General features: G+C 48.5%; 1 protein-coding gene across 1 annotated transcript in view; it reads right to left on the reverse strand.

Moving 5' to 3' along the window:
* The window catches only part of LOC140492598 (retinal guanylyl cyclase 2-like), a 64791-nt gene that overhangs the window by 35005 nt on the left and 4955 nt on the right, over window positions 1–24831 (reverse strand). The window contains exons 2-5 of the mRNA XM_072591596.1: window positions 10128–10482; window positions 8543–8627; window positions 4631–4727; window positions 1761–1892 (exon numbers count right to left, since the gene is read on the reverse strand). Of these exons, the coding sequence (XP_072447697.1) occupies window positions 1761–1892; window positions 4631–4727; window positions 8543–8627; window positions 10128–10482 (669 nt within the window). The remainder of the gene's footprint in view (window positions 1–1760; window positions 1893–4630; window positions 4728–8542; window positions 8628–10127; window positions 10483–24831) is intronic.

Raw genomic sequence — 24831 nt, forward strand, 5'->3', positions numbered from 1 at the left:
ATTCCTCATTCTTCTTAGTTCCAGAGATTGTAGGCTCATTCGCCTCAATCTTTCCCTCTACGCCAACCATTTCAACTCAGGGATCAATCCAGTGAATGCTCCTTGCGTCTCCTCTCCAGCAAATAGACCTTTCTTACTTAAGTCCTTCCCAGCTCAGCCAGACTATAAAGACTGGCACAGGAATTATAGGATTTGCATTTCCGTAGCACCTTTTGTGGCATCTTCACACCTTGCAAAAACACTTCGCAATCAACAAAATCTGTTTCTTGAGAGGTAGTCACTACTATAACACAGGGGAGTTCAAAGATCCATCCCACCCTGGCAATGTTTTTCTACAACCTCTACCTTTGGGGAGAAGGTACAGAAGCCTGAACACATGCACCAGCCAGTTTCGAAACAGTTTCTACCCTACTGTTGTTAGAATACTGAATGGATTCACAAACTCTTAACATTCGCCTGTACCTGTGTTTTTGTTTTTGCCACTGTTTACCTACTATTTACTTATCTATGCGACTTAACTCTGTAACCTGCCTACACTGCTCGCATGACAAAGTTTTTCACTGTGCTTCGGTACAATAAATTCAATTCAATTCAGCTAAACATTTTGTTTTTCATTTCATCCACTTGTGAGATGGGAGTATTTCTTGCCCAGTAACTAACCCACTTCAGAACTGTGATGACTGGCAACCTGCTTATAGACCGCATAGTACAGGCACATACCGAGTTTGGTGTGCTTTGGTACAACTCAGTGGCATGCCACAACATTTCAAAGGCACTTAAGGATCGGTGCCTTTGAATCACACACAGATCAGACCAGGAGGAACAGCAGAAGTCCTCCCTGGTCACATCTTTCTTTCAGCGTTGCTGGCTCAAAATCCTGGAACTCCCTCCCCAACGGTGCTGTCTGGGACCCCTACACTACGCGGGTAATTAAGGATGGACAATAGACGCTGGTGCCCACCAGCAAAATGAATAAATAGAAATCTAATCGTTTTTCCCAGAGTTGAAGTGCTTAACAATAGGGGACGAGCATTTAAGGTGCCAGGGCAAGTTTTTTTTTTAACAGAGAGAGAGTGTGGTAGAAGTGTAGAACTTGCTGCTGGGATGGTGATGGAGGCAGATACAATAAGGCAGTTCAAAAGGCTTTTAGATAAGTGCATGACCACGCAAGAATGGAGGGATGTGGACCGAGGCCAGGGAGAAGGGATTAGTTTAATTTGGTGTCACGTTCAGCACAACATGGCGGGCCGAAGGGCCTGTTCCTGTGCTGTACTGTTCTATGTTCAGAAGCCTGAACACATGCACCAGACAGTTTCAAAACAGTTTCTACCCTATTGTTGTTAGAATACTGAATGGACTCTCAAACTCTTAACATTCTCCTGTACCTGTGTTTTGTTTTTGCCACTGTTTACCTATTATTTACTATCTATGCTACTTAACTCTGTGATCTGCCTGTAATTGCTCGCAAGTCAAAGCTTTTCACTGTGCCTCAGTACATGTAACAATCAATTCAATTCAATATGTCCTATCTCTTAGGATCATTATTAATTAGACTCGCGTTAATTCAGATTTATCGACCAATTTAATCTAAAGTCCACCAAGCCATGGTGGGGTTTTAACCCCAGTTCCCTGGTCGCAGGTCCAAACCTCTGGATTAACCTGGTAAAATAACCCCTAACTGCTGTCAGGTGACTGCAAATTATCATATACATCTTGTCATCACGGCCTGCTGCACATCTGAAAGAGAATGGGCACGTTACCTCATATATGGCAATGTTGCTGGTTTCGGGAGTGGCTGCCGCAAAACTTTTCCCCGATGTTGAATGTTTGGGTGTTTTCAAGTCCAAGACACTTCTCCCTAAAACAGATGTTTCATTCTCGCCGTTCAATCTCTGAAAGCAGACATCAGCAGAAAGACGTAAGGATCTCTCAGAGTAGCTCTGGGCTTGCACTTCATTGCCGCAATCTGCAAGTCGCCACGGTCCGACCAGACCAAAGGGTTTCTCTCTCATTCAAGAGGGTAGTGGTTAAACCTTAGGGTCACTGCAGCGATTGGAATGAGGTCAGCCAGGGGGACCTCACAGAACATGGAGATCCCTGATTGGGCCAGGTTAGCAGTCCCAACTAGGGAGCCCTGGCTGACAGATACAAACAGGAGTGGCTGGCTAAACTGGCCATAGACAAGTCCAGGCAGCAGGCCATGGAGGGGAGCGTTGGGGCCAATTGCTTGCCCCACGTCCGTGGTTACGTTAGGGCCCGGGTGTCTCTGGAGAAGGAGCACGCGGTGTCCACCAACACCCTTCAGCTGTTCAGAGAGAGGTGGGCACCACAGGGAGTGAAGTGATTTATTCCCCCCTCCAATTCTATTTTGATTAACACAGTTAATGATTTTAGTTAACGCAGCTATATTCGGGAAATTTAAACAATCCTTGGCTGAGCATATGGATGATGATGGGATAGTGTAGGGGGATGGGCTTAGATTAATTCACAGGTTGGCACAACATCAAGGGCCGAAGGGCCTGGTCTATGCTGTATTGTTCTATGTTCTATTTAATCCCTGCCTTCCTCTTCACTATTTGATCAGGCAGCATTGCCTTTTGTCAAGGAGGGCGCTGCTTGTCACTGGTCACTCGGGTGTGTCCTTTCTTCCTGGTGGTAGAACATAATTGAAGATATACACGCTTGTTCCTCACTGAGTCCTACACCTGCGCACACATAACTTGGGGGGGCGAGGGAAAAAATAAGCACCACCGCTGATAGGCGGTAGTGTGGGGGGGGGGGGGGGGGAGGAGAGGAAAAGAACAGAAAGAAACAAAAGGAATTTAAAAAAAATAAAAATAAATAAACAGAAGTGCCAGACCTCCTGTTCACTCTGAGAGCTAGCTCTGAGGGAGCTGGATAAGAGTCCCGGACTCTCCATTTTGTGTCAGGGAGGGGACTGACTCTGAACTGGCTGCCCACATCCAGTGTTGTACTGCTACTGATGGATTCTGTTTGTTTTTGGAAGAAACATGAATCCTGACCTGGCTGAATTATGGAAAAAAAAGAAAAAAGAGGAAACAAACAGGAACGTTGGAGGTTCTGTTCACTCAGTACTGGCTCCGAGAAAGCCAGACCATTGTCAAGTACTCCGCACGTGCAAATAAAGGATGACTTGGTGACAGAATACGAGCCTCTTTGGAGTTACTTCAGTCACCACACACCAGGCGAGGGGAGAAGTTTAAAAGGAGGGGACAGGTTCAGTGTTAGCACTGGCACCTCATAGCACTAGGGACCCAGGTTCGATTCCACCCCCGGGCGACTGACTGTGTGGAGTTTGCTCGTCCTCCCCGTGTCTGCGTGGGTTTCCTCCGGGTGCTCCGGTTTCCTCCCACAGTCCAAAGATGTGCAGGGTCAGGTGAATTGGCCGTGCTAAATTACCCGTAGTGTTAGGTAAGGGGCAAATGTAGGGGTATGGGTGGGTTGCGCTTCGGCGGGTCAGTGTGGACTTGTTGGGCCAAAGGGCCTGTTTCCACACTGTAATGTAATCTAATCTAATTCTCCCCGTGTCTGCGTGGGTTTTCTCTGGGTGCTCAGGTTTCCCCTCACAGTCTAAAGATGTGCAGGTTAGGGTGGATTGGCCGTGCTAAATTGCCCCATAGTGCCCAGGGATGTGCAGGTTGGGGTGGATTGGCCGTGCTAAATTGTCCCATAGTGCCCAGGGATGTGCAGGTTGGGGTGGATTGGCCGTGCTAAATTGCCCCATAGTGCCCAGGGGTGTGCAGGTTGGGGTGGATTGGCCGTGCTAAATTGCCCCATAGTGCCCAGGGATGTACAGGTTAGGGTGGATTGGCCGTGCTAAATTGCCCCATAGTGCCCAGGGATGTGCAGGTTAGGGTGGATTGGCCGTGCTAAATTGCCCCATAGTGCCCAGGGGTGTGCAGGTTGGGGTGGATTGGCCGTGCTAAATTGCCCCATAGTGCCCAGGGGTGTGCAGGTTGGGGTGGATTGGCCGTGCTAAATTGCCCCATAGTGCCCAGGGATGTACAGGTTAGGGTGGATTGGCCGTGCTAAATTGCCCCATAGTGCCCAGGGGTGTGCAGGTTGGGGTGGATTGGCCGTGCTAAATTGCCCCATAGTGCCCAGGGGTGTGCAGGTTGGGGTGGATTGGCCGTGCTAAATTGTCCCATGGTGTCCAGGGATGTGCACACTAGGTAGATTAGTCACGGTAAACACTTGGTTACAGGGATGGGGTAGGTCTGGGTAGGATGATCTTCAGTGGGTCGGTGTGGATTCGATGGGCCGAATGGTCTGCCCCCACACTGTGGGGCATCAAAGCAGAGCTCTTCATTGTAACCTCAGCCAGTGTGGGAATCAAACTCGTGCTGATGGCCTCGGAAACCAGTTTCTTACTGAGCTAACCCTACTGACATAAAACAAGGCAGCAGTGTTGTGACTGAAAGAAAAACAGACGATGATGTTGGAGAAACCCAGCAAGTCTGCTAGCGCCTGCGGAGGGAGAAAACAGAGTTAATGCTGAGTTTCTTCAACAGGTTCTGTTTGTGTTTCAGATCTTCAGCATTGCCTATTCTTTGCCTTTCGCATCTTGCTGGAGCTTGACAACAAGACAAAGTCAACAAGACCTACGTACCTTACGGCTGAGCTGTGCATTAATGAACACCAAATCATCCAGCCTGAGAATGATCTTGTTGGGTCCTGTTGACAGGTGCGGTTTCAGGAAGCGCTTCCTACAATACGTCAGCAAAACAGGTTACAGAGCTCTCCTGCCCACCACATTTCTTTCATCTCATTCCTGACCCCAGGGTTAACCCTAGCCCAGCTCTGCTGTCCCTCAAGCAATGCCTGGCTGCGTGGGGCTGACTTCCAAAGTGAAACACACCGGCCTGTTGCCTTACCCTCCCTTCCAACGTGGCAAAAAGTAACAATTCCTACACTGCATGGATTTTTCTTTTTTTAAAATTCATTCACAGGATGAGGGCGCCGCTGGCTAGGTCAGCATTAATTGCCCAGAGGGCAGTTAAGAGTCAACCACATTGCTGTAGGTGGGGAGTCACGTGTAGGCCTGACCAGGTAAGAATGGCAGTTTCCTTCCCTGAAGGACATTAGTCAACTAGTTGGGTTTCCCTGACAATCGATTCACGGTCACCCTTTGACTCTCAATGCCAGATATTTACGGAATGCCGTGGTGGGATCCGAACCCAGGCCCCCAGAATTACCCAGGAGTTATCAGTCCGGTGATAATACCACTAGGCCATCACTTCCCCTCAATGCCCAAAGCTTTGGGTCCACAAGCAATGACACACGATCTTTGAGACCCAGGAAAGGTTCTAGTTCAGGGTTAACATGGCATTCAAGAGGAGCATAGCAGAATCCTGTAAATAGCATTGAGACAGTGACCAAATAACCACACCTTGTGATGCTACTTGAAGAATGCCTGGGGACAAAAGGAATGGGAAAATGCCGCCTGCACTTACTTGGGAGATCATAGCAACTATTGGGGAAGGCAGATGTAGAAGACCTTAGTTAAACGTCACATTTGAACAACAACACCTCTGACATTGTGGCGCTAACCCACTAACTGTGCAGTGCTCCCTCAACACTGATCCTCTGAAAATTCCACGCTCCTTAAGCGCTGACCTTCTGACACTGCAGTGCTCCCTCAGTGTTGACCCTCCGACAGTGCAGCACTCCCTCAGCATTGGCCCTCCGACAGTGTGGCGCTCCCTCAGCCCTGACCCTCCGACAGTGCGGCACTCCCTCAGCGTTGACCTGCCGACAGTGCGGCGCTCCCTCAGCACTAACCCTCTGACTGCCCTGCACTCCCTTAGCGCTGATGCTCCAACAGTGCAGCACTCCCTCAATACTGACCTTCCGACAGTGCGGCACTCCCTCAGTACTGACCCTCCGACAGTGCGGCACACCCTCAGTACTGACCCTCCGACAGTGCAGCGCTTCCTTAGCACAGACCCTCCGACAGTGCGGCGCTCCCTCAGTACTGACCCTACGACAGTGCGGCACTCCCTCAGTACTGACCCTACAACTGTGCGGCACTCCCTCAGTACTGACCCTCCGACAGTGCGGCACTCCCTCAGTACTGACCCTACGACAGTGTGGCACTCCCTCAGTACTGACCCTCCGACAGTGCAGCACTCCCTCAGTACTGACCCTCCGACAGTGCAGCACTCCCTCAGTACTGACCCTCCGACAGTGCGGCACCCCGTCAGTACTGACCCTCCGACAGTGCGGCGCTCCCTCAGTACTGACCCGACAGTGCAGCACTCCCTCAGTACTGACCCTCCGACAGTGCAGCACTCCCTCAGTACTGACCCTCCGACAGTGCAGCACTCCCTCAGTACTGACCCTCCGACAGTGCAGCGCTCCCTCAGTACTGACCCTCCGACAGTGCAGCGCTCCCTCAGTACTGACCCTCCGACAGTGCAGCGCTCCTTCAGTACTGACCCTCCGACAGTGCAGCGCTCCCTCAGTACTGACCCTCCGACAGTGCAGCGCTCCTTCAGTACTGACCCTCCGACAGTGCGTCACCCCCTCAGTAATGACCCTCCGACAGTGCGGCGCTCCCTCAGTACTGACCCGACAATGCGGCACTCCCTCAGTACTGACCCTACGACAGTGCAGCACTCCCTCAGTACTGACCCTCCGACAGTGCAGCACTCCCTCAGTACTGACCCTCCGACAGTGCAGCGCTCCCTCAGTACTGACCCTCCGACAGTGCAGCGCTCCTTCAGTACTGACCCTCCGACAGTGCAGCGCTCCCTCAGTACTGACCCTCCGACAGTGCAGCGCTCCCTCAGTACTGACCCTCCGACAGTGCAGCGCTCCTTCAGTACTGACCCTCCGACAGTGCGGCACCCCCTCAGTACTGACCCTCCGACAGTGCGGTGCTCCCTCAGTACTGACCCTCCGACAGTGCAGCACTCCCTCAGTACTGACCCTCCGACAGTGCGGCACCCCGTCAGTACTGACCCTCCGACAGTGCGGCGCTCCCTCAGTACTGACCCGACAATGCGGCACTCCCTCAGTACTGACCCTCCGACAGTGCAGCACTCCCTCAGTACTGACCCTCCGACAGTGCAGTGCTCCCTCAGTACTGACCCTCCGACAGTGCAGCGCTCCCTCAGTACTGACCCTCCGACAGTGCAGCGCTCCCTCAGTACTGACCCTCCGACAGTGCAGCGCTCCCTCAGTACTGACCCTCCGACAGTGCAGCGCTCCCTCAGTACTGACCCTCCGACAGTGCAGCGCTCCCTCAGTACTGACCCTCCGACAGTGCAGCACTCCTTCAGTACTGACCCTCCGACAGTGTGGCACTCCCTCAGTACTGACCCTGTGACAGTGCGGCACTCCCTCAGTACTGACCCTGTGACAGTGCGGCACTCCCTCAGTACTGACCCTGTGACAGTGCGGCACTCTCTCAGTTCTGACCCTCCGACAGTGCGGTGCTCCCTCAGTACTGACCCTGTGACAGTGTGGCGCTCCCTCAGCGCTGACCCTGTGACTATGGCACACTGTCCTTAATACTGAAATAGGAATACTAGCCTAGATTTTCTGCTCAGGTCATAGAGTCATAGAGATGTACAGCATGGAAACAGCCCCTTCGGTCCAATTCATCCATGCCGACCAGATATCCCAAACCAATCTGGTCCCACCTGCCAACACCCGGCCCCTATCCCTCCAAACCCTTCCTATTCATATCCCCATCCAGATGCCTTTTAAATGTTGTAATTGTACCAGCCTCCACTACATCGTCTGGCAGTTCATTCCATACACGTACCACCCTCGGCGTGAAAAAGTTGCCCCTTAGGTCTCTTTTATATCTTTCCCCTCTCACCCTAAACTTATGCCCTCTAGTTCTGGACTCCCCGATCCCAAGGAAAAGACTTTGTCTATTTATCCTATTCATGCCCCTCATGATTTTATAAACCTCTATGAGGTCACCCCTCAGCCTCCAACGCTCCAGGGAAAACACCCCCAGCCTGTTCAGCCTCTCCCTACAACTCAAACCCTCCAACCCTGGCAACATCCTTGTAAATCTTTTCTGAACCCTTTCAAGTTTCACAACATCCTTCCGATAAGAAGGAGACCAGATTTGCACGCAACATTCCAAAAGTGGCCTAATCATTGTCTTGCACAGCCGCAACATGACCTTCCAACTCCTGTAAGGTGTGGGGAATTCTGCATAAGACTTTGTGGCTCAGAGTACAGAAAGAGAAAGATGATCTTAGCTCACTGTTAAGGCCATAGTTCATCACTGATGGAAGGAGAGTTAGGACAATGCAACCCATGTCCTCGTAATTGAATCAACATTGATATATATTATTAAGGGAAAGGAAAGTAATTAATTAATTAATTATGGGCAAAAGGACAAAAAGAAGAGCTAGACTGTAAAATTAGGCATGGGGAGTCAATACACAGCCAAATGGCCTCCTTCTGCCTGGGAGATTCTGTGCTTCCATTGAGAAAGAAATGAAAAATTGGTGGGATAATGCAAATGAAAATATCATAAAATGGGAGATGGCCAAACCTGAAGGAATAGATTGTGGCTCCACAGATCAGAATCATACAACAGACCATGGTAAACACCAACAGCACAAACATTGGGTCCAATCCTAGGCAAGAGAGAGACAATTCATTATCCCATGGGCTTCAAAGACATTTTCTCATCCAGTTTCAATCATTTACCAATAAATCCAGAGTCACATGTGGTAAACACGTGTGGGGGGTCTATCACAGCCTGCTGGTTCTCACTCCTTCAAGACAGGTGAATATCATTAGCGAGGCCAACACTAGTTGCCCCTTGAACCGAGTGGGCTGATCAGGCATTTCAGACTCCATTTCTTAACCCCATTACAGTTCAACGCCAACCACATTGGCTGTGGGTTTGGAGTCACATGTAGGCCAGAATGGGTAAGGGCAGCAGATTTCCCTCCCTAAGGGGCATGAAAGACGGGGTTTGGCACGCTTGCCTTCATTGCTCTGTCCTTTTGAGTATAGGAACTGTGGCGTCATGTTGAGGGTGTACAGGACATTAGTGAGGCCTCTCCTGGAATACTGTGTCCAGTTCTGGTCACCCTGTTATAGGAAGGATATTATTAATCCGGAGATGGTTCAGAAGAGATTTACCAGGATGTTGCCGGGTATGGAAGGTTTGAGTTATGGGGAGAGGCAGGATAGGCTGAGACTTTTTTTGCTGGAGCGTCAGAAGTTGACAGGTGACCTGAAAGAAGTTTATAAAATAATGAGGTAGGATTAAAGGTGGGAGTGTTTTCCCTCGGACAGGGGGATTTCAAGACTAGGGCGCATGTTTTTAAGGTGATAGGAGAGAGATTTAAAAAAGACATGAGGGAAAATTGTTCTCACAGAGGGTGATTTGCGTGTGGAATGAACTTCCTGAGGAAGTGGTGGATGTGGGTACAGTTACAATGTTTAAAAGATGATAGGATAGGTACATGAAGAGGAAAGGTTTGGAGGGATTTGGGCCAGGAGCAGGCAGGTGGGAACTAGTTTAGTTTGGGATTATGGATTGGATGGGCCAAAGAGTCTGTTTCCATGTTGTCGGACTCAGTGAGTGAACCAGATAGGCTTTTACAACAATCAATAATAGTTTCATGATCACCATCTCTGTAATGACCTATTAATTTTAGATTTATTTTAATGGATGGAATCCAAACTCCAACAGCTAATCCTCTGGATTATTAGTTCAGGGACATTACTATAACACCAACCTCTCTTCGCAACTGATTATCATTACATTATGGTCTGGAAAATACTGCCAAGAAACTATCTGACATTTCCTTCAGGTGAAGCAATTTGCAGATAGGTTGGAGGACGAGGAGAGGCATTGAGACCACCTGGGTTGGAGGCAGTCCTGAAGGAGGTTCACTGAGTTGATCCTGGAGGGTTGAAGAACTTAGGAGATCGAACAAACTTCTTAAAGGTGGAGATACGTTTAGGGAGGGAATTCCAGGGGGCTTAGAGCCCTGGCACGGCCGTCAATGTAGGACTGATTAAAAATGGGAGTGCTAAGAGGGAGGGGGTTGCAGGCCAGAGAGGGTCTCGAAGGGATGGGATACCAAGGGTGAGAATTTTTAACTAACAACTGATCTCACCTCCTGTACAGATTTCCTTGGAATCAAACCAGCAGTCAGCATCTGATCCAGGGACTGAGCCCTGTGGGAAATGGATGGTAGTGCCAAGGTATTTCAAGGTTCCTGTAGCCATGTTGACTAAGTGAGTTGCCTCCAGTCGGCTCCCTCTCCCGTCAGTGTCCAAAACCACGTAGTCAGCAATGACTGCTCCATCTTTGTCCATCTGCAAGACTTGGTTAAATCCTTCAAACTCCATCCCACTGGTGTGTTGGGCGTTGCTCGTCTCAGCCACCCCCCTGCTTCCCCGGTAGGCACTGTCCACTGCTTTGGCCAAGTAGTATATTGCATTGTAGATGGTGCCAAATAATGGGGAGACCTGTTGGAAGGAGCACAGGCTAACAGTGGGTAATTACCAAGAGAAATAGGGTACAGGACAGGCCATTCAGCCCAACTTGTCTGTTCTGCTTTTCTGAAAGAGCTGCCAGGCTTAGACATAGAATTATCATGCATAGCAGCAATCAGTCCACCATGTCTGTGTTGTCTCTCTCTAAGGGCAATTGAGCTACATCAGATCTTATCACCCCTTTCTCAATCGCTCTGCAAACTCTCCATCCCTTCAGGGGCATTAATCTCCAAAACTATTTCAAAGCCACGTTTGAATCTGCTTCCAACATTCCCTCAGACAATACATTGCTGACAACCCCGTGATAGGCTCATCCTCAACATGGACAATGTATCAATGTGAGGGGAGAGTACTGGGAGTAAGTCACAGTCTGAAACCCAGTGAAAGCATTCAGATGGGTTGCACAGAGTACAGTCTAGGCGCTGGGAAGGTGCCATACCCCCCACACAGTTGCAGTATGGAGTAACTGTCGTACAGTTCAACATGGTTAACGTCCTTCCTATCTCTCAGCTTTCCAACTTTATCAAAGAACAGGGAGCATTCACCTCAGTGTCCCAACCAACGTTCACTCCTTCCACTGCCGACGCAGTGTTGCAGCAATGTGTACCATCTATAAGACACTCTGCAGCAACTCACCTCCTTTGACAGCAAACCCCTGACCGCTACCACCTTGAATAGGGTAGATAGTGGATGATGATGTCAACTTGTACGAGGGGCCATAGCTATAAATTGAGGGGTAATAGATTTAAGACAGATGTCAGAGGCAGGTTCTTTACTCAGAGAGTGGTAAGGGTGTGGAATGCGCTGCCTGCTAATGTAGTTAACACAGCCACGTTAGAGGCATTTAAACAGTCCTTGGGTAAGCACATGGACAATGATGGGATAGTGTAGGGGGATGGGCTTAGATTAGTTCACAGGTCGGTGCAACATCGAGGGCTGAAGGGCCTGTTCTGCGCTGTATTGTTCTATGTTCTCCTCTGAGCCACTCACCACCCAGACTTAGAAATATATCGCCTCTCCTTCAGTGTCGCTGGGACAAGACCCTGGAACCCCCTCCCCAAGGGCATTGAGGTTCAACCCACAGTAGGTGGACTGTAACAGTTCAAGAAGGCAGCTCAGCCCCACCTTCTTGAGGATAGAGAGAGATGGGAATTAAAAGGTGGAACAGCCAGTGACTCAAAATACCCCATGAAGGAATAAATTAAATACTTACCCCTCAGCATAAATCATTAAAAACAAATGTTTGCATTATTATCACTACACATTCAGTGGGAGGTTGCTGTGCACAAATTGACTGCCCATTACAACAGTGATTATAATTTGAAAGTACTTAATTAGCTGTGAAGCACTTTGGGCCAAGCTTAGGTGGTTAAAGGCGCTACAAAAATTCCAAATTCCTTTCCCCCCAGGCAATAATATGTATTTTATTAGGCATACCCCATCACGAACAATAAACTTATAAAATCTTTAAATCCCATGATGCAGGAGGAGGCTATTCAGCCCATCCTGTTCATATCAGGCCTTTGAACAAGATATCCAATTCACCCAATCACTTTTCCAACACAGTCACAGAGTCATACAGAACTGAAACAGTCCAACCAGTCCATGCCGACCATAATCCCAAACTGAACTAGTCCCACCTGCCTGCTCCTGGCCCATATGCCTCCAAACCTTTCCTATTCATGTACTTATCTTTTAAACATTGTAACTGTACCCACATCCACCATTTCCCAGGAAGTTCATTCCACACGCGAACCACACTGTGTACAAAATTTGCCTCTTTTTAAAAAAATCTCTATCCTCTCACCTTAAAAGTGTGCCCACGAGTCTAGAAATCCCCATCCGAGGAAAAAGGCACCTACTATTAACTCTATCTGTACCCCTCAGTATTTTACAGACTTCTATCAGTCCACCCCAGACCTCCTATGCTCCTGCAAACTTCTCCCCTTCCAGTGTTTCTTAAACACCCTTTTTGCAAGTTCCTGGTGAATCGGCTTCCACTGCCTTTGCAAATCACAAAAAATCACTGTTTTAAGGGCAAACGTGCTAAAAATTATAGGTAGGTTATTTACCTTCCAGTCTGCCTAAGTAAAGCTGCATTAGTTAAAGAAGATTAAGCAGTGACCATCCTCAATGTAATCTGATTGTTTTGTATAAATGCCTTGGTTTAATTCAGCACAGAGCCTTTTAGACTTAATTCCACTGACTGAGCACTGCCTGATAATACTGAAACCAGAGAGGCAGGGAGTTGCCCAGATGGAAGATTCATCCAGAGGAGAGGCAGATTTTATTTTCACAAAGCCAGGCACGAGAATCCAGCCCAACGCTCCTGATGCAGCACCGAAGGAGTGCCGTATTATCATCTTTCAGGTGCAACTCAGCAGTGGCCCTCCTACATTCCACAGGTACAATGGGAGGACTGCCAAAACAAGTGTCCTTCTTGAAAAGAGTACCACAAGAATCTGAGCTAAATTAATGTAGGTGACATGGTGGCTCAGTGGTTAGCACTGCTGCTTCACAGCACCAGGGTACCAGGTGTGATCCCACCCTCGGGTGACTGTCTGTGTGGAGTTAGCACATTCTCCCTGTGTCTGTGAGGGCTTTCCCCGGGTGCTCAGGTTTCCTCCCAGAGTCCAGGAACGGGCAGGTTAGGCTGGATTGGCCGTGCTAAATTGTCCCATAGTGACCAGCGATGTGCAAGTTAGGGTGGATTGGCCATGCTAAATTGTCCCATAGTGCCCAGGGATGTGTAGGTTAGGGTGGATTGGCTGTGCTAAATTGTCCCATAGTGCCCAGGGATGTGTAGGTTAGGGTGGATTGGCCGTGCTAAATTGTCCCATAGTGCCCAGGGATGTGCAGGTTAGGCTGGATTGGCAAAGCTAAATTGTCCCATAGTGCCCAGGGATGTGCAAGTTAGGGTGGATTGGCTGTGCTAAATTGTTCCATTGTGTCCAGGGACATTCAGGCTAACTGGGTTACCCAGGGTTACAGGGATAGGTTATGGACGTAGGTCTCAGTGGGATACTGTTCGGAGGGATCGGTGTAGATTCGATGGGCTGAATGGCTGCTTCTCCACTGTGGGGATTCTATGAAAATCAGCTATGATGGATCAGACACAGTGTAAGAATGGGTGCAGAGCGTTTCTGTTTCCACAATCTTTTTCCTTGACTCTTTGGTATCGCCATGAAGAAAGAAAACTGCCTGATAATACTGAAACCAGAGAGGCAGGGAGTTGCCCAGATGGAAGATTCATCCAGAGGAGAGGCAGATGTTTTTTCACAAAGCCAGGCACGAGAATCTAGCCCAACGTTCCTGATGCAGCACCGAGGGAGTGCCGCATTATCAGAAGGCCATCTGTCAGATGCAACTCAGCAATGGCCTCTCCCACATTCCATGGATACAATGGGAGGACTGACAAAAACAAGTGTCCTTCTTAAAAACAGTACCACAAGAATCTGAGCTAAATTAATGTAGGCAACGTGGTGGCTCAGTGGTTAGCGCTGCTGCTTCACAACACCAGGGACCCGGGTTCAATCCCACACTCGGGCGACTGTCTTTGTGGATTTGCATATTCGCCCTGTGTCTGCGTGAGTTTCCTCCGGGTGCTTCAGTTTCTGCCCACAGTCCAAGTTTGCGCAGGTTACGATGGATTGGCCGTGCTAAATTGTCCCATAGTGCCCAGGGATGTGTAGGTTAGGGTGGATTGGCCGTGCTAAATTGTCCCATAGTGCCCAGGGGATGTGCAGGTTAGGGTGGATTGGCCGTGCTAAATTGTCGCATAGTGCCCAGGGATGTGTAGGTTAGGGTGGATTGGCCGTGCTAAATTGTCCCATAGTGCCCAGGGATGTACAGGTTAGTGTGGATTGGCCGTGCTAAATTGTCCCATAGTGCCCAGGGATGTGCAGATTAGAGTGAATTGGCAGTGCTAATTTATCCTATAGTGCCCAGGGATGTGCAGATTAGGGTGGAATTGGCCATGCTAAATTGTCCCATAGTGCCCAGGGATGTGCAGATTAGAGTGAATTGGCGGTGCTAATTTATCCTATAGTGCCCAGGGATGTGCAGATTAGGGTGGAATTGGCCATGCTAAATTGTCCCATAGTGCCCAGGGATGTGCAGGTTAGGGTGGATTGGCCATGCTAAATTGTCCCATAGTGCCCAAGGATGTGCAGGTTAAAGTGGATTGGCCGTGCTAAATTGTCCCATAGTGCCCAGGGATGTGCAGGTTAGGGTGGATTGGCCATGCTAAATTGTCCCATAGTGCCCAAGGATGTGCAGGTTAAAGTGGATTGGCCGTGCTAAATTGTCCCATAGTGCCCAGGGATGTGCAGGTTAGGGTGGATTGGCCGTGCTAAATTGTCCCATAGTGCCCAGGGATGTGCAGGTTAGGGTGGATTGGCCGTGCTAAATTGTCCCATAGTGCCCAGGGATGTGCAGGTTAGGGTGGATTGGCCGTGCTAAATTGTCCCATAGTGCCCAGGGATGTGCAGGTTAGGGTGGATTGGCCGTGCTAAATTGTCCCATAGTGCCCAGGGATGTGCAGGTTAGGGTGGATTGGCCGTGCTAAATTGTCCCATAGTGCCCAGGGATGTGCAGGTTAGGATGGATTGGCCGCGCTACATTGTCTCATAGTGTCTAGAGATGTGCAGGTCAGGGTGGATTGGCCGTGCTAAATCGTTTCATTGTGTCCAGGGACGTTCAGGCTAACTGGGTTACCCAGGGTTACAGGGATATGGACGCTGGTCTCAGTGGGATACTGTTCGGAGGGATCAGTGTGGATTCAATGGGCCGAATGGCTGCTTCCCCACTGTGGGGATTCTATGAAAATCAGCTATGATGGATCAGACACAGTGTAAGAATGGGTGCAAAGCGTTTCTGTTTCCGCAATCTTTTTCCTTGACTCTTTGGTATCGCCATGAAGAAAGAAAACTGCCTGATAATACTGAAGCTGGAGAGGCAGGGAGTTGCCCAGATGGAAGATTCATCCAGAGGAGAGGCAGATGTTTTTTCGCAAAGCCAGGCACGAGAATCTAGCCCAACGTTCCTGATGCAGCACCGAGGGAGTGCCACATCCTCAGAAGGCCATCTGTCAGATGCAACTCAGCAATGGCCTCTCCCACATTCTACACGTTCGATGGGAGGATAGCCAAAAAATAGTGTCCTTCTTGAAAACGATACCACAATAATCAGAGCCACATCAGAAATTAATGTAGGAGACGTGGTGGCTCAGTGGTTAGTGCCTCACAGCACCAGGGACCCAGGTTCAATCCCACACTCGGATGACTGTGTGGAGTTTGCACGTTCTCCCTGTGTGTGCATGGGTTTCCTCCGGTCCTCCGGTTCTCCAGTTTCCTCACACAGTCGAAGAATGTGCAGGTTAGGGTAGATTGGCCGTGGTAAATTGTCCCATAGGGCTGGGATGTGCTGGTTAGGGTGGACTGGCCATGCTAAATTTAGATTTTAGATTACTTACAGTGTGGAAATCGGCCCTTCGGCCCAACAAGTCCACACTGACCCTCCGCAGAGCAACCCACCCAGACCCATTCCCTTACATTTACCCCTTCACCTAACACCACGGGCAATTTAGCATGGCCGATTCACCTAACCTGCACATTTTTGGACTGTGGGAGGAAACCAGAGCACCCAGAGGAAACCCACGCAGACACGGGGAGAATGTGCAAACTCCACACAGAGTTGTCCCATGGTGTCCAGGGATGGGCAGGTTAGGGTGGATTGGCCGTGCTAAATTGCATCCATGCTGCAGAAGCATGAGCAGGAGATCCAGGGCCTTGGGGAGAGGCTGGAGGTGGTGGAGGGTCCAACTAAGGCCTCGGAAGCTGTGATGGGAGTCCTCATCCAGTCGAATCCAGGTGCTGGAGCGAGAGGTGCGGGCCTTGCGAGACCATATCGACGACCTCGAAGAGAGAGGTCAGAGGATAAATCTCCAAATTGTCGGGCCCCCTGAAGGTGAGGAAGGTGAGCAGCCGGTGAGCTTCTTTGAAAAGTGGCTGCCGAAGGTTTTGGGCCTTCACATCGAGTCCAGCAGGCTGCAGATTGAAAGGGGGTATCGGTTTACAGTGCACAGGTCAGGGCCGGTGCAGCACTCCCGCTCGGTCCTAGTGCACCTCCACTCATATAAGGACAAGCAAAAAGTCATAGAAGCTTCCAGCTCCCTGGGAAATGATCCGCAGGCTCTGCTGTACAAGGGATCAAAAATCATCTTTTTCCAGGATATCTCTGCAGCTGTAATTCGAAAGAGGAAGTTCTTCGATGAAGTTAAGAAGAGGCTGAGGAACCTGGGCATCCAGTACGCCATGAGATACCCCACAGTGCTTCGTTTCAGCCACGAGGACTCAGTTTATACACTTGACTCGGCGGATAAGGCTAAAAACTTTGTGGACACTTTAAAATAGATGGATTGGCCTGAAGAATACGGTTAATGTTTGTTCTCTTTTCTATCTTTCCCCATGTTTTCTCTTCCTTTTTTTTTATTCCTTTCTTTCTCCCTAATAATTTCCTTTTTGGAAAGGGGGGAGTAAGTTGGAATAAGTTGTTCCTTTTTTTGAATAACTTGATTTTCTGATGGGAGATTTTGTGAATGTTCTTTGTTTGTCTCTCCCCCATTTCTTTTTTTGTTTGTTCTGTTTCTCTTTCAGTCACATGTAGGGGTGACATGAATCCAGGGATGAGTGGAGTGTTCATCCTGACTTCGTCTTTTTTTCTGTTGATTTAAGGATCATCTCGGCTTTTTTTTTCTGGCCTAAGGCTGGGGCACAGTCTGGGTTTGAAGGAGCTGTGAAGGAGGGGATGGGGTGGGTGAGTGCCCCCTATGGGCAGGGGGAAGAGTCTTCCATTCAAGGTTTTATAGTTGGGTTTCTTTGTAGTTTTTTGGAGTAAGTTGTTTATAATTAGGATAGAGTAGTTTTTGTATATATAGCTTTTCGATTCTATGAGTCTTTATTTACTTATGCTCGGCAATTTGTAAGCAAGGTTCTCCCACCGAGGGGGTTCAAGGGTCTCTGAAAGGAGATATGGCTAAGTGTCTTATTAAATGGTGCACCTGGAACATTAAGGGAAGTAATTCACCTGTTAAAAGGAAAAAAAGTGCTTTCTGGCCTTAGGAGGGAAAGGGTTGATATCGCTTTGTTGCAGGAAACCTATCTTGATGATGGGGAACACCTGAAATTACAACAGGGGGTATTCTTTTCATCCTTTACTACTAAAAGTAGGGGAGTGGCGGTACTTATCCAGAAAAATCTGCCGTTCACATTATTAGTGCAGCTGAAAGATGAACAGGGATGGTTTGTGATACTTAAAGCCCTGATACATGGGGAGGAATATGGCATTTTAAATGTCTACTGTCCTCCAGCACATCTCCTCAAATTTTTGATTAGTGCTTTCTCGAAGTTGAGTGCTTTTGGAACACAGCACATTATTATAGGGAGGAGATTTTAATTATCTTTTGGATCTGACAGTGGACAGGATGCCTTGTGGGTCCCCAAATATTTCTTCGCAGGCCAAGCAGGTGGTTGACGTATGTGAGGAGTTGGGGCTGGTGGATATTTGGAGATGTCTTCACCCTACCGGCAGGGACCTCACCTTTTTTTCAAACCCACATGAATGTCACACACAAGGATTGACCTCTTTCTGGCTCCCTTGGCCCTTCTGGATTTGATTATGGGTTGTAAAATTGGGAATATAGCTATCTCTGATCACATGGCAGTATATTTGGAGGTTAAGGCCAAGAGTGAGGGGCTAGGTTGGAGGCACTGGCATTTGGACACTTTTCTCCTCAAGGATTCCAAATTTGTGGAATACTTTTTGAAGGAATTTCAGGAATTCTTGACTATCAATTCAGGCACGGCTAGTAGTCCATCAATGCTATGGGAGACTGCTAAGGTCTTTGCTAGGGGATTAGGTATTTCTTATTTGGCTAGCTGGAAACGACAGAAGGAGGAACAGCAGCGTCTACTGGAGACGCGGTTGAAAGCCGCCGAGGCGGCACATGTTGCGCAGCCTTCGGTGACTAAGTTACAGCGAATCACTGCCCTCTGGGCTGCCTTGAATTCAATACTGTCACAAAACGCAAAGAAAGAACTTGCTTTTGCTCGACAGAGGCTGTTCGAATATGGGGATAGGCCAGGGAAGTATTTAGCGTACCTGACTAGGAAAAAAAGCGTGCTCCCCAATCCATTACTGAAATCAGAGACAGCGCCGGGGTCCTTACATACGATGCTAAAAAGATTAATGAGGCTTTTTGGAGCTTTTACTCTGAATTGTATCGGTCTGAAGGTTGCGAAGACAGGGATGGCTAAAATGGACACCTTTTTTAAGACTCTGGACCTCCCAGGGGTAACCTTGGAACAGGCCTCTCTCCTTAATGCCCCCTTGACAGTTCAGGAAATACAGGAGAGGCAGCTAGGGAACTTCAGAGTGGGAAAGCGCATAGCCCTGATGGTCTCCCAGGTGAGTTTTATAAGGAGTTAATAGGGATTCTGTCAGGGCCAACTTTGAAGATGTACAATCACTGCTATGTGCATGAATGCCTACCACTAACTTTGAGAGAAGCTAATATTTCCTTTATTCTTAAGAAGGGGAAGGTTCCTGAGGATTGTGCCTCATACAGGCCCATCTCTCTATTAAATTCAGATTTCAAGACCTTGTCCAAGATCCTGGTGCTGAGATTGGACAGGGTGTTGCCCCATATTATTAAAGAGGACCAGACAGGCTTTATAAGGGGCTGTAGGTCCTCTAATAATATTTGAAGGTTGCTGAACGTGGTCCAAGTTTGTTAGCAACAATCGATTCAGGGGTTGGTGATTTCCTTAAATACAGAGAAAGCATTTGACCAGGTGGAATGGTCGTATCTTTTTTATGTCTTAGAACAGTTTAGGTTGGGTGGAGTCTTTGCTTGGTGGGTGGAGGTTTTATATCGCCACCCTCTGGCCGCGGTCATCACCAATGGGGTGAAGTCTGGGAATTTTAGGATTGGTAGGGAGTAGTCGGCAAGGCTGCCCCCTCTCACCGTTGTTTACGTTGGTGACAGAGCCGCTGGCAGAGGCCATTCGTCAGAACGTCCACATAACCGCTCCGGAAGTGGGATCGAGGGCACACAAGATTACACTGTACGCAGATGATGTCCTTCTGTTTTTATCAAACTTGATGACCTCTGTACCCCATTTGATACGATGTATTAATTCATTTGGGGCTATTTTAGGATATAAGATTAACTTTGCAAAATCGGAGGCTATGCCTTTGGGGAACTTTAAGGATGTGCCAGAAGTTGAAGGTGGCCCTAAGTTCCCTTTTAAGTGGTCACGGGCAGGGTTCCGGTACCTAGGCATTTTGATCTGTTATTTCAGACTAACTTTGCTCACTTACTTGACAAAGCCTGAAAGATTGGAGCGACTGGGCTTGTATATCCTTGAGTTTAGAAGACTGAGAGGGGATCTGATCGAGACATATAAGATTATTAAAGGATTGGACACTCTGGAGGCAGGAAACATGTTTCCGCTGATGGGTGAGTGCCGAACCAGAGGACACAGCTTAAAAATACGGGGTAGACCATTTAGGACAGAGATGAGGAGAAACTTCTTCACCCAGAGAGTGGTGGCTGTGTGGAATGCTCTGCCCCAGAGGGCAGTAGAGGCCCAGTCTCTGGATTCATTTAAGAAAGAGTTGGGTAGAGCTCTTAAGGATAGTGGAATCAAGGGTTATGGAGATAAGGCAGGAACAGGATACTGATTAAGGATGATCAGCCATGATCATAATGAATGGTGGTGCAGGCTTGAAGGGCAGAATGGCCTACTCCTGCACCTATTGTCTATTGACAATATTAGGCGTGATCTCCAGAGATGGGAGGCTCTTCCAATTTCATGTCTGGGAAAGATATCTCTCATTAAGATTAATATTTGCTTTATCCCATGTGTATGCTCCATGTAATGTTTGCCTATAATGTTCCGAAAAGACCACTCCCTCCGTGACTCCCTCATCAGGTCCACACCCCCCACCAACCCAACCTCCACTCCCGGCACCTTCCCCTGCAACTGCAAGAAATGCAAAACTTGCGCCCACACCTCCCCCCTTACCTCCCTCCAAGGGACACTTCCATATCCGCCACAAATTCACCTGCACCTCCACACACATTATCTATTGCATCTGCTCCACCCGATGTGGCCTCCTCAATATTGGGGAGACAGGCCGTCTACTTGTGAAACGTTTCAGAGAACACCTCTGGGACACCCGGCCCAACCAACCCAACCACCCCATAGCCCAACACTTCCAACTCCCCCTCCCACTCCACCAAGGACATGCAAGTCCTTGGACTCCTCCATCGCCAGACCATGGCAACACGATGTTTGGAGGAAGAGCGCTTCATCTTCCGCCTGGGAACCCTCCAACCACAAGGGATGAACTCAGATTTCTCCAGTTTCCTCATTTCCCCTCCCCCCCCTTGTCTCAGTCAAATCTCTCGAACTCAGCACCGCCTTCCTAACCTGCAATCTTCTTCCTGACCTCTCCGCCCCCACCCCACTCCAGCCTATCACCCTCACCTTGACCTCCCTCCACCTATTGCATTCCCAACGCCCCTCCCCCAAGTCCCTCCTCCCTACCTTTTATCTTATCCTGCTGGACACACTTTCTCATTCCTGAAGAAGGGCTGATGCCCGAAACTTCAATTCTCCTGTTCCTTGGATGCTGCCTGACCTGCTGCGCTTTTCCAGCAACACATTTTCAGCTCTGATCTCCAGCATCTGCAGTCCTCACTTTCTCCTTCCCTATAATGTTTCCCAGGTCAATGCTGCAGAAGCTTATGGGGTGGTTTGGTTCCTTTGTCTGGCATTATGGGCGGCCTCTCATCAAACTTACTAAATTGCAGTTGCCTCAACAAGGGGAGGAGTTCATTTCCCAGACATCAAGAGGTATCAATTGAGTTCCTTGCTATCCTTTGTCTGTGATTGGGTAGGTAACGATCCAAACTCAATATGGCTGGATATTGAGGCCTCCCAGGCAAAGTGCCCTCTTATTAACCTGCTGTTCATGGATAAGATGAGAACAGTAATGGACCACTGTCGGAACCCCATCGTCATTAGTACAGTCAAGGCTTGGAGGGTGATGCGTCAGAGTGAGGGTTGTTTATCCAAGACTTTGCCACTTACACCTATAGTCGGCATGTCAGGGTTCTGACCAGGGATGGACGGACTCAGGGTTCAAACTATGGGCAGCGGGAGGAATTTCTAGTTTGGGAGACTTGTTTGAGGGGGAGGTTATGATGTCGTTTGAGCAACTGAGCCGCAAATACGAGTTACCCAGCAGAGACCTTTTCCGTTTTTTTCAGGTTAGGGATTTCACCCAGAAGACGACTACGCTTCTCACTAAGCCCTATAAGCCCGATACAGAGAGGATGTTGCTACGTTCCACAAGCACCCTTTCGGTTAGTACCCTCTCTCGCCTGCTGGGTGGCAGGGCCTGGCAGGATATTAATCGGTTATGTGAGGTCTGGGAGCAAAAGCTGGGAGTGGAGATCTCTTCTGAAACATGGGAGAACGCTCGAAAGATCTCAATCTGTAATAGGACATGCGCTACGCAGTTAAAAGTTCTGCACAGGGCTCATCTGGCACCAGGCTATCTGGTGAAGTTTAAAAAAGGGACATCTTCAGTGTGCCCCAAATCTAAAATAAGTGTAGGTACTCTTACCCATTGCTTCTGGACATGCCACAGGCTCAGTGTTTATTGGAGCACTGTTAAGGGAGAGATAGGGAGCGTATTGAGGACTGAAGTCAAAGTAGACCCGATATCTCTCTTCTTAGGTCTACCGAATTTACCATCTTTAGATGGGCATGGGAAGAAACTATTTAATATTCTTGCACACGGTGCACGGAAGAATATTCTGATGAATTGTGTGTCTGAGAACCCGCTGGGCTTGCTGGGATGGCAGAAATTAGTTATGGAGCACATTCCCTTGGACCTTTTTACAAACACCACACAACAGACCATTTTTATAAGACACAGCAGCCCGACTTGAGTTATTTGGATATAGATTTGTCAGTTATCTTAACTAGGGCGTTTGTCTAACCAGGTGGTTAGATTTGTCTGGCCCTGGCCCCTGGAGGGGATCTCCTGAGTTAATACAGGTAAAAATACAATGCTCCCATTCCTTTGTTTGGGAGCTTTGTGCGGAGCATAGCTGTTCTGTATTTTGTGTTTTTAAAATTTTTTTTTTGCTTTGCTTTTTTTTGGTGTTGCTTTGCAGAGTGTTCAGGTTTGTTTTGTATTATAGGGTAGGTTAGTAGTTGGTAGACAGTATTTGTATTGTAATTTGTGGGTTTTTTTGTTTATATTATACTGATATTTGTTATTGATTGTACTTTATAATAATTTTACATATTTGTGAAGTTAAAAAAATTTGCAAATAAATATATTTACAAAAAAAACACTGGTCATTACACCCATTGTTTGCAGGAGCCAGCTGTGTGTAAATTGGCTGCTGCGCCTACATTACAACACTGGCAGCACTTATTTCACTTGCCAGGGAATGAGTTGGGATGGCCTGTGATACAAAAGGCGCATTTGCACCATACAAATGTGAAGCACCAGTCTTTAGAATTCACACACTCTCCTGGCGAGTGAAAATGGACAGTGATCAGTAACGGAACTGATTTTCCCCTTCTGTATCCCAGAGGATCTGAGTTTACCTGGCATAGCGCAATTGACTACAAATTGTGGGGAAGGAGTGGAACTAAAGTCTCTCAAAAGCCATTAATCCAAGCAAGACCATTCAGATAGCAGACTAAATTGAACTGACTCTCTTTTGTTAACGTCAGAAGTCACACTACACCAGGTTATAGTCCAACAGGTTTATGTGAAATCACAAGCTTTCAAAGCGCTACTCCTTTATTAGGTGAACCTTCATTAGCTGCGCTCCAAAAGCTTATGATTTCAAATAAACCTGCACATCCCTGGGCACTATGGGACAATTTAGCACGGCCAATCCACCCTAACCTGCATATCCCTGGGCACTATGGGACAATTTCGCACGGCCAATCCACCCTAACCTGCACATCTTTGGACACTACGGAACAACCCCCACTCCGGCCTATCACCCTCACCTTAACCTCCTTCCACCTATCGCATTCCCAACACCCCTCCCCCAAGTCCCTCCTCCCTACCTTTTATCTTAGCCTGCTTGGCATACCCTCCTCATTCCTGAAGAAGTGCTTATGCCCGAAACGTCGATTCTCCTGCTCCTTTGATGCTGCCTGACTTGCCACGCATTTCCAGCAACACATTTTTAAGCTCATGGCCAATCCACCCTAACCTGCACATCCCTGAGCACTATGGGACAGTTTAGCACGGCCAATCCACCCTAACCTGCACATCCCTGGACACTATGGGGCAATTTAGCACGGCCACTCCACCCTAACCTGCACATCCCTGGGCACTATGGGATAATTTAGCACAGCCATTCCACCCTAACCCCCACATTTTGGAGTGTGGGAGGAAACCGGAGCACCAGGCAGAAACACAAACACACACCCACACACTCACACTGATAATGTGCAAGCTCCACACAGACAAGGCTGGAATCAAACCCTGGTCCCCCAGGGTTATGAGGCAGTGGTGCTAAGCACTCAGCCACCACGCCACCCTTACATCAGCCACAATCGCACTGAGTGGAATAGCAGGCTCGAGGGGCTGAGTGGTTCAGATCTGCTCCTGTCTTAGCTGTTCATATCAAGTCCCTGTCTCCAGGCACCAAGTTTGAGACCCATCCCTGAGACTGGGATGTGACAGTCAGGGAAGAAGGTGCATCTACAATGTGGATGAACCAGTTAAGCCACTGTCTGTAAACTCTTCCCAAAACATGTCAATGGCAGGAGCCAGCTGTATCATGGAGCAAAAATTAGAACCTCTCCCATCATTACTTAGACTGCAACTGTGCACGTATAATGTGTGATCCAATAGCACTAGAGCTGTGATGAAATAGGGATGAGAAAAGGGAGCGAGGGTATGAATCAAATCATCCTTGATTTCACTGAATGGGACAGCAGGCTTGAGGGGCTGAACAGCCTCCTGTTCCTGCGTGACTGAGAAATGAGGGCAGCGAAACCAAAAATCAGCAAGGACAGTGCAGGGGAGAGAGAGAGAGAGAGAGAGAAAAAAAACCTGCACAGTTACTGCCTTTGCTGTTTAAATTCATGTATCGCTGGACATCGGAGGGCATCTGGGAAAATTAGCAAACAGTGAATTTCACAACTAATCTTGGAGGAACCGGTTTGGGCGAAGTTCACAGCACAGAATCAGAGAAGTTAATCATTGTTT

Source organism: Chiloscyllium punctatum, chromosome 21, assembly GCF_047496795.1.
Source record: "Chiloscyllium punctatum isolate Juve2018m chromosome 21, sChiPun1.3, whole genome shotgun sequence".
NCBI lineage: Eukaryota > Metazoa > Chordata > Chondrichthyes > Orectolobiformes > Hemiscylliidae > Chiloscyllium > Chiloscyllium punctatum.